This window comes from Orbicella franksi, chromosome 9 (assembly GCF_964199315.1).
Source record: "Orbicella franksi chromosome 9, jaOrbFran1.1, whole genome shotgun sequence".
In the NCBI taxonomy this organism is placed as follows: Eukaryota; Metazoa; Cnidaria; class Anthozoa; order Scleractinia; family Merulinidae; genus Orbicella; species Orbicella franksi.
In genome coordinates this window covers 27,468,765-27,479,550 of record NC_138153.1, presented here as the reverse complement: position 1 = coordinate 27,479,550, position 10,786 = coordinate 27,468,765, and the positions used below count along the sequence as shown (strand labels likewise).

Sequence of the window (10,786 nt, the reverse complement as noted above, 5' to 3'; positions counted from 1 at the left end):
ATGTTGTCTTTAAATCAGGCATAATACGACATTTGCGTTCAATAGAGTTTTTCATCCTGTTTAATTTTCTCTTACTACTGATATAGCTACTTGCCCTAATTTCGTTTGATAGCCTGGATGATTGGTGAGAAGACAGAACTTGTTTACTCTTGGTTGAAAAGACTAGAAATTACAAGACGTCCCGGCTTTTTTACCGTGTAAATATTTCAAGTGTACGCTCGTTCATTTTCCCTCCGCTTTCTCAATTGTTCTCTATTTTCGTTTACAACGGGAGAAAAGAGCTATGGACCATTGAACCAATCTGCATCAGTGGCGCTTCCAGACCTTGAGCTAAGATGGGGGCCCGGTTTTGTTTTACTTGCCTGCCGGCTTTTCTTCCTTCTGTCATTTCTTCTTCTTTTACCCAAAATAGATCTAGATGCAAACTGATATGATAGTTGATATAGCGGGGGTTCACTTGTTTTGTCATGCCCACTTGTGACAGATGCACCAGATGGTCTGATTTTAGGAGCAAAATACTTAACACGAAGTGCCTTCCCCCTCACTACTGTGTAATCAATTAGGTACCCGCGCCGGAAAACTGACAAAATGTTAGATCCTGTTGCATGGTAAACTACATTAGTCGGTTGTTGTGTAAAGTAGTGCTGTACGTAATGGGTTCTATAAAAAGCTCTACTTGTAAAAAAGCCTATACATAGTACGAAATCTGTTATTCGTCGTTCTAAAAGCGGTTACGCCGATAAAAGCCTCGTGAAATATGTCCACGGCTAAATCGTTTTGAAAGCTCAGTGCGGCTTTACAAGCGCTGCTCGTTATAAAAGTTCAGCGAATTTTTTTTTTCCCATTAAAAGCGGTAAAATGTCTAAAATATGCACAGCTTCTAGTTAAAAAGGTACAGCTTGTTCTAAAAGTGCCTGCCTATTTTCCGCTTTGTCCTTAAGGCGGCACTCCCTAAAAGCACAATAAAATGTTCGGCTTCCTTCTGAAAGCGTCACTTGATAAAAGCTAACTGAAATATCATCTAAACTGTTGGTCTTCGGCCATCGTAGCTTGATTGAAAATGTAAAACAAACAGCTTTTTGCTGACATTTCAAGGCCCTTTCGGTCCTTTCGAAACATGATCACTGAGGGTCCCCAATAGGTTTGGCGGGATGTGGGATTTGGCTTTTTTTCGCCGTGATATTTGGGATTTGAGCTGAAAACAGGGGCGGGAAGCGGGAATTACAATTACGAGCGGGAGTGGGATTTAGTGTTTTGATGGGCTTGGGATGAGGGATTAGCAAGGGATTTCAATTTTTACGTGGCCTCATGAATTGATTAGCGCAAAAGCCGCAACTTGGGCAGAAATGAACCTTTTGTGCGTATAGCTGTGTCAGGTTTCAAGTAATGTATAGCAACGGCTCTGTACCCTCTTAGGTTCTGTCAAACGTATCCATAATCGCTTGACCACGTTAGTATCATAAGACTGTATGAGGTCTTTGAGTCCTTTTGCGATCCTCTGACATGAATGACATCTGTCCATTTCCCACATCTTCAAAGCTTGCGAATGTAATATTGACCCCCCCCCCCCCGATCCTTTCTAGTTTTCCTAGTCTTTCGACCCTTTCTAGAGCGCTTGGCTTGTTTTGGCCACATTAGATGGCGGTGACAATGATTTACCGAACGAAGTACGAGACATTATACATATTGCGTGGCCATATATTACAAAAAGGATGTGCGAGCGGGAATGCCTTCATTCGGAAAGAAAAGTTCTGAGCCCAGGTTTTAAGGAAAGCGAAGACACTGAAAGCTTTGAAAGAAACTATCAGGTGTGTTTACTGGCCATGTCTCGAATATGGGAATGAAAAATCTTTTTCTTTCAATGATACGTGGACAAAAGGAAACAAAACGGTAAACAGTTTACGGAACGAAACGTTATAATCATTAATTTTGTGCTTACTTATCTGCTACCCATTGAATCCTTTTGTGATATTAGATGCGATATCTATTCTTAAAAAGTCTCTGTGTTAATAATTTAATTAATTATTAATTTAACAAATTAATAATTAACGCAGAAACGTCTTTAAAAAGTAGGCGGGATCGGGATTTCCAGGCAAAAAAGGGCGGGATAGCGGGATTAACAGGAAAAACTGGGCGGGAAAGCGGGATCTGAGGACCCTACTGTGGACCCTCTAAAAGCACTATAAAATGTTCGGCTTCCTTCTGAAAGCGTCAGTTGTTAAAAGCCAAATGAAATATCATCTAAACTGTTGGTCTTCGGCCATCGTAGCTTGATTTAAAATGTAAAACAAACAGCTTTTCGCTGACATTTCAAGGCCCTTTCGGTCCTTTCGAAACATGATCACTGATCACTCTTCTGCTATTAAAACAACCGGTCACAACATCAGATGGGACCATTTTAACATTTTGGCGTCCGGCAAGACTGACTACCATTGTAAGGTTAAGGAGACCTTGTTTATTCAGGAGTTACAGTCAGCATTGAATGCCAATGTCAGCAGTGAAAAGCTTTTACTTTATTTTAGGCAAGTTTTTCCATTGTGTCACTTTACAAACAGTTTCCGTTTGAAACGTCTTGAATTTCTACTGCGAATGTTTTCTGTCTAGGTTCCAGACCGCCATTGATACAGCATAACTAGCTTCCAAAAATTTTAACGGTTATACTTTTGAAAATGTATGTTGACTAGCATACGAAACGTCAAGTTCATAAAATGCATGTTTTTTAAAATGTTCATCACCGCTGTTTGTTTTATATTTTCATCAAATGAAACATGTTCAGGTTTGTTAAAACTTGACGCCACTCATTAAAGACCCATGCACAAGAGGTTTCTTTCACGGGGGAGGGGGCGGCTGCCCGCTTCCCAAAACCCTTGCCCTATTTATGACCAAAATCTGCGATATCCCCTGCACTATTTATGACCTGACCAAAAATTCGAAACCCTATTTATGACCTAACGCTTAAATCCAAACCCTGTTTCAGACCTGCGTTATAATAAGTTCCCTGGCTCAGACCAATGTTAAATTACCGTAAACATAATTTGTGAAGGGCCTTTGTTGATTTTCTTTTCAATAAGATAATGACGAAAAAGTGGCTTCTTTTTCAAAACATACTCATATCAAGGCTAGAGTGCAAAAACCATACCCTATTTATGACCAAAATGGCTGAAAAACCCTATCCCTTGGGACCGCACATACCTATATAGCCCATATAAGGGAGTAACCCCCCCGGTCTCTTTTGACAGCGGTATCGGAGCGGCTGCATCCATTCATGATTCGAGATGTTGAGCGATGTGCTGTCAATCAGAGGACTAGCCATGGAGATGTCTTACCTTCTAGAGTGATAAGCGTATTTTCAAATTGTGGAACCTTTTCCATTTACAGCCGAATAGCAAACGTCACTTCCTCTGGCGAAAATTAAAAAACTGGCTGTTGAAAGTCTGCAATTAGAACATGTTGATTTTCGGGAAAGCAAGAGACGAAAAAAAAGTACTTTTGCATTGCAAAAGTGGTCTTTGCTGATTCGTGACGCCCTGTCAGGGGGGGATTTTTACATCCCTTATCACTAAAATTACCGAGACTGTTATACCCAAAATTACTTATCTTTGGAATTTGACAATAGGTGGCAATTTTAAAGTATAAAGCGACCCGTTTCTTAATAGATAACCTAACACTGCATAATTATACGAAAGCTCCACGGTTTTATATGACATTACCTTAGAATATTCTTCTCTCTGGTCAGCGGCTGACCGAATAAAAGAGCCTGGGAGCAAATCTTGGACATCTGACCCACCTTGCTTGAATTTGGATTGATAAATGACCTGTTACTGTTCGTTACTGGTCGCCGATGATGCAAATCCTCGGCAAAAGTGAGCAAACGTGTGACAATTGAGAAATCAAAGCTCTTTTTTGTTATCCCTAAAACTATCTCAGTTATCCCTTATCCCTATAATTATTTTGTCAGTTATTCCTTATCCCTAAAATTATTTTGCCAGTTATCCCTTATCCCTAAAACCCCTAAGAGGGCCTCATTCGTGCGTAGAATTAATTCTGAAAGGCTATTGGAAATTCTTGTTCAAGCCGCAGAACGCGTGCTTATTATATTCCGGCCGGGAAAAAACGTACACTCGAGAATTTTTGAGAGAATTTTAAGGTTCTTATTGTCAACTGCATTTTGGGTTTACATAAATTTTTCTCGAGCGTCTGCATCAGCTTATTTAAAAATGATGTACCTACTCATAAAATGTAAACAGGTAGCGGCTATTTTCTATTTCCAAATAAATCCAACAAAAGCAATGATACTTCATGACCATGTATACAAAGCCCTAATCGAAACGATCACACAACAAGTCAGAACGTGGATTCTACGATCAGCATTTTACTAAGATTGGAGTCAAAATCACTGAACAATGTAAAACATAAAAACAAGCAATGCTATTGCTTCCTACTGGGCATGAGCTATCCAAGACGATAGACAAGACTGTTCGCGAAAACACATACAAAATTACTGAAAAACCTCTTCTGATGAATGGCTCATACACAGTTGAAAGTGTAATGAGCCTGGCAAACACACGTTTAAAGGAAACATGTACAGAACACAAAGCTTTTATTGTGAAATGCCCTTCTTTGAGAGCCATGTACCGCACATGGGCCACATGCTTGTTTTTTGTTTTTTGTTTTTTGTTTTTGTTTTTTGACTTGTTTGTTTGTACGTTTTCTTTCTCAACTCTTAACATCATAACATAACACCTTTTGACATCTGAGTCAGAGTTTAACCTCGTTCCCAGGGGGCGGTAACAAGGTTGCTCGGAGTATAATTTTGTAAGACGGAAGCAAAGCGTTGTATTCTTGAAAACACAAGTTATTGGTCAAACTTCCAAAACGACTAGTTTGCTGCATGTAGTTATTCTATCTTCTTACAACTGCAATGAGTAAGTGTTAGAAAAGCACTGTTAAGGCGGGGGTACATGTACCTAAAAATTCTGTAAAAGATCGATTTTTTGTTTTAACCGGAATTTGAATCTTAAGGTGTTAATGTTTTATTATGAGAAACATTTCTGCTACTGTAAGTTCAAAGCTCGTTTTCTTAAAACGAGTTATTTTTGCCTTTGAGAAAAGATATGTTGAGAAGGATTTGTCCAACTGAGCTGAAATTTTCAGGATTGTGTTGTTCTAAATAATTGTGTTTTCAGCCTAGAACTTTTCCATTCAGTGCATTTTGTCGAAGTTATGGATTGAAACGTATGCTGGTCTATGCTGGATTTTCTGTAACAGATTTGACTGGTCACTATTTCATGTATTTTTAACTTTCCAAAACTCTCTATGCTTAAAACAGTAAGCTATTTGTCTTCTTTTAAAAAATGTAAAAAATTATTCATTTTGATCAGTTCTTGTAGGAGTTCAGCCCTGGCATTCCCCAACAGGTGGAAAATTTAATTTAGTCAGTGTCAGGTTACAATACAGTTCTAAAGTACAAAAACAAATTTTCATAATCTTTGGTCTTTAAGCTTTCTAAAATTGTATACTTTGCCATGGTTTGGAACTAAATCTAAACCATGAAAAAAGTTTGAAAAAACGGTGTGTTTTTAGGTCGACCCCCGCCTTAATAAAGTGAATAAAGTAAAGTAATTGTCCAACATTCTAAAACTGTGCTACCATAACATGCTGTAGTCAGGAAAGAAGTTCAGCCCGCTTTACTTCTCTTCATTTGTATTTCTTCCCTCGCTGAAGCTGTTCTCACCACTTGTACCCTGCCTTGGATTCACGTAATAGGCTTGAATTGGAACTGATTCACCAGAAGGCATACTGTAGGAGACTGGGGCAGGGTGAGCAAACCTCATCATCATTTCCATCATACGTAACTCGTGTTGACGGTTTAATTCACACTGCCTCTCGTGAAACTTCATAAACGCCTCATCCCTTGATTTCTCTTCTTTGATCATCAACGCCATTCGTCTGTCGATTGTTTCGCTCATTTTCTGAATGCCCTCAGTGAGGTCACGCAACGCCTGTTCGTGGGATCTTTCCGGTTCCTCGGCCTTTCGTTTGCGTGACTTTACTTGCGTGACTTCTACTGACGAGGTTGCCTCTTTCCCTGCCATGGGTGACTTTTTAGCACTTTTATTTACAGCATTCTCTTCTAAATCACCTTCTGTGGTCGACTTGGAACTTTTAGCTTCGTTAATTGATCGCACATTTGTCATAGTCGTTGACTCAGGAGAGCTAACCACACCACTTTCTTCGTCGTCCGTCATATTTGTACATGTCTCAGGACGTTTACCTCTAAGAACACAGAAAGAAGGTAAGTCATCGTAACAAGAATCCAGCATTGATTCGTCTTCATTGTGAGAACATTTACTCTCGTCTCCGGAATTATCATCTTGATCAACGTCAAAGACTGTTCCAAGACGCACCAGCTCAGCGTTTGTTTGGGCGAGCACTGGGTCGAGTATTATGAGCCATTCAGGTTTTTGAATAAGGGCCATTTTCTCTCCGCTAGAGTTGATTCGGTTGTTGTATATCTTCCTCTGATTTTTCATCCACTTGTACTTGATTCGTAGCTTGCTGATGGCAGTCTCGATTAGCGGTTGATCCCTGAATTTCCGCTCACCAATCTCCTCTTTAACCTTTTCTGCGACACCATCGACAGCCAAATGTTCGTCAAAATTCTTCTTTATATTCGCGAAGATTTGCATGTTTGATGCCTTCTTTGCCGCTTTGGTCTCCAGTTGAAATAAAAAGGATTCTTTCTCGTCGACAAGAACCGTGGCAAACTGTGTTAATTCAACGTTTGACCAACGTCGCATTCGAGATTCCCTACCTTTCGACGCCATCTTGTTTGAACTATGAATTTATGCGTCTGCAGCTTGATTTACATTGGAAGACGTATAATGCATCATGACGTATTATATGTCACGAAGCATCTGGCAAATGTCCATAATGGGAGCAGAGGACAACTTTTCAGCCGTATAGAGAGTCCGGCTTCCAAGGTAAATCCAACTTTGTTATTTCAAAGGTCGTCTGATGTCTTAAATCGTCTTAGATTATCTGTTCTATACCTTGGCATTGTTCGTCTTCAAATTAACTTATTCAGCTGACTTAATTAAATATTCGGTTATTCATTCATTTAATTAGGTTGCGCCAGATTCAGTGTATTCAAAACTTTCTTTCGGACCGGTCGCTGCAAGGAGCGGCTGATTTCTTAAATCTGGCTCACTGTATTTTGCGAAACTAAACGAAACGGAACGAAACGAAACGGAACGAAACGAAACGGAACTAAACAAAACAAAACCGGCTAAAATATTTTAAACGGGTCACATAAAGGCGAAATTCTCATTATGCAAAAATAAAAGATATGTCAAGTACCACAACAAAAAAAGTCTCTGTATGATATAAAACCTGAGGTATGAATAGACAAACGACATGCAAATTTTTCTGTAACTTCCGAAATCTGTGGTTTGCGAGATGAGCTCTTCGGGACTGTTCGAAAGTCGTGACATGTATTTTCATTGTTTTCATTCTCTAATTTTCCACAGCTTGTTGCAATGATAACTTTCTGAACGCGCATAGAGAGCCAAGGAGTGCAAAACATTTTGTTTCGCAAATAATCTGTAATTTCAGGCTCGCCCTTTTTGGAGGGGCCCGAAGTAAGGCGGTGCAATCAAGATTTGTGTGCAAAGCGAGTGTCCTGAAGGGAAGGGGGAGAGGTAGCCTATGTTTTTCCCAATCAGTCCCAGTCCCATTCCTTTCTTTTCGATTTGTCATTCCCAATCCCTTTGACCCAAGGCTCAATGAACAAAATATTATTTTCTAAGTAAATCTCAACATCGGGTATATTCTTAAAATTTCGCAAATTTCGGCCTCGAGCGTCTACCGAAAAATACCGTGTGGGGTGACATGAAATAGATCCTTTGTCTAGGCTGGGTAGAGAAGGAAGTACAGAGTTAATAAGTCTTGGAAAGAGCAACTGGTAGAAATAAAATGCGATGTTGTGAAACTTGAGGAATGTGATAAAATCACGCCTCGAAATAGAAAAAAAGGTGAATCTTAAGTTTTATTGTCGGAAACTCCTGTCATTGGTAGAATACTCTTACCTAAAATAAAAGTACTCAAAATGGTTCTTCTGGACTGAAGAGAAAACAACTGAGAAATAAACGTCAAAAGAGAGGAAAGCATTTCTTCCTTTTATTGACTGCGCGCTGCTTCCGGCTGTTTGTTTTTGAAATACTAAGTTGAAAATACTTGGTTGAGATGCATGATGTATTTATCTTATATGGCGCATTACTCCTCTGAGACGCAGAATTCGGCTGTCTAAGTGAATACAGCTAGTATGAAAAGAAACATATAATACGCGTGGATGTTTCGCGAGTTGCGCAGTATTTTTCCGAGGAAAATATATGAGCTTTGAGCCAAATTTCCGCCCGTATTATTTGTTAAACCGTGGAATAAATGATTTATTGTTCCACTTATATGATGTCCTTTTCTAGCGAGTATTTCGACTTTTAGCTGTTGAAATACATCGGAAAATCTAGCCTTTGAACAGGCTCTCTAGTCAAAAATGGCGCCGACGTCCCAGCCCTAACCCTATTCCCCCCTCGACCACAACCGCAGCTTGTCAACAGGCTACAAAAAATCATATCGATCGCATAACACAAGGGCGCGTGCTAACGACGAAAACAAATTCAGACATAATGAACCATATAACCGAAAAGGTCCTACAATGGGCCTAAGACAAGTTTGTCACTGATTGATGTTCAACGAAAGACTGAACCTTTTTCTGGGTTTCTGTGAACTTTTACTTCGTCAAACATATATTGTCTGTATTTAGTCGCTTAGGACTGAGCGAACAAAGAGAGCTGGAGTCAAAATTTCCTGGGCCACCCAAAGAGAACATTTTGGTTAAAGACTGTTTATGTCGTTTCCTGTTTTCCTATTTCGTTTAGAACCTTTATCTTAAGCGATAACAGTGTCCATTAACTTCGTCTGGTGGTAGGTTGGAAAACCAGGAATTCGGAATTCGGAATTCGGAATTCGGAATCCGGAATTCGGAATTCGGAATTTTATTTAAAAAAATAAAAAAATAAATTAAAAAAATAAATAAAAAAAAATAAATAAATAAATAATAATAATAATAATAGTAATAATAATAATAATAATATTAATAATAAATAATAATAATAAATAAATGTAAAGAAAAAATAAATTATTAATTTAAAGTTATAATAAAACCTAGAATCTGAACTCTGGACTCTTGCGGCTTGACAATCAGACGGTTGCAGTTGAGTCACGATATGTGGTCACGCAATACCTTACTTTTAAATTATAAAAAAATATACAGAAAACAAGAAAAAACCTTAACAAGAAACACCCTCATATTCCCTGTACTTTGTTCTTTGTTTCTGAGTAAAAGGTGTGTCACACAAGAGATTTGAAGCTTTGTTAAAGAAGTTATGAATTTGGACGAGAAGGCATAGTGATTGGAATTCGGAACATTGGCTTTTTTTAAAAAGGTTTAATTGTTCTTTCTTTGCATGATATGTTCCGAATTCCAATCACTATGCCTTCTCGTCCAAATTCATAACTTCTTTAACAAAGCTTCAAATCTCTTGTGTGACACACCTTTTACTCAGAAACAAAGAACAAAGTACAGGGAATATGAGGGTGTTTCTTGTTAAGGTTTTTTCTTGTTTTCTGTATATTTTTTTATAATTTAAAAGTAAGGTATTGCGTGACCACATATCGTGACTCAACTGCAACCGTCTGATTGTCAAGCCGCAAGAGTCCAGAGTTCAGATTCTAGGTTTTATTATAACTTTAAATTAATAATTTATTTTTTCTTTACATTTATTTATTATTATTATTATTTATTATTATTATTATTATTACTATTATTATTATTATTATTTATTTATTTTTTATTTTTATTTATTTTTTTAATTTATTTTTTTATTTTTTTAAAATAAAATTCCGAATTCCGAATTCCGGATTCCGAATTCCGAATTCCGAATTCCGAATTCCGAATTCCGAATTCCGAATTCCTGGTTTTCCAACCTACCTTGGTCTGGTACCATTCTCAATGGTTAAATACCAAAATGCCATAGAGTTTTAGCGGAACGAAATCTCAGTGATATAAGTTGCTGTATGCTGTTGCTTTTTCAGAACTAATAGTAACTGATGACATTTTCGTGTTCAAGAAGGCATTTCAAGTTATCATTCGGAAAACAGATGTCGGCGAAAATTCTGGGTACATCTCACTAAAGAAAACTCCAGTGTTTCTTAACACTTTAATTCTAAATTCCAAGAATCTGATGGGCTGGGCACGGTTTTCCACGGGAAAAGATATTCTACCGAAACTGGTACATTGCTTGCCGTTTTCTGAGCACTCATGAATTCCCTACTCATTGCGGTTTATGTTCCGGAGACTTAGAAACCCTTTTTGTGTTTATTTTTGTGTTTGTTGTTGTTGCCTTTCACGTCATTCGGAACACCTTGCATTATCGAATGTTTTCACGTGTGGCTATGAATAGAATTGACCATCAACTATTCACGCGCAGAAATATATCCATGTATGACAAAAACTAAACTTCACGAATGACCAAAATTTTAAAACAAACGAGGGCAGTTGCAAATGTACAAAATTAGGACGGAAACAACATTTTAAATATAACAGCAAAAACATCAACAAAAACAGTTTCGCGGACAGAGCCCATTTCTCCCGGTTTCGAACAGTCGGTGATGAATTTTTTTTTAAAGTTTAGATAACTCTGTTTATGACTGACTATTATGAGACCAT

At 38.2% G+C, this 10,786-nt stretch overlaps 1 protein-coding gene across 1 annotated transcript; it reads right to left on the bottom strand.

Moving 5' to 3' along the window:
* Positions 1 to 3,687: 3,687 nt before the first annotated feature.
* LOC145497640 (uncharacterized) lies at positions 3,688 to 6,982 on the bottom strand. The gene has a single exon (XM_081477462.1). It carries the CDS (start codon positions 6,825 to 6,827, stop codon positions 5,688 to 5,690), a length of 1,140 nt encoding a protein of 379 aa, XP_081333588.1. The 5' UTR covers positions 6,828 to 6,982; the 3' UTR covers positions 3,688 to 5,687.
* Between the last annotated feature and the right edge of the window lie 3,804 nt (positions 6,983 to 10,786).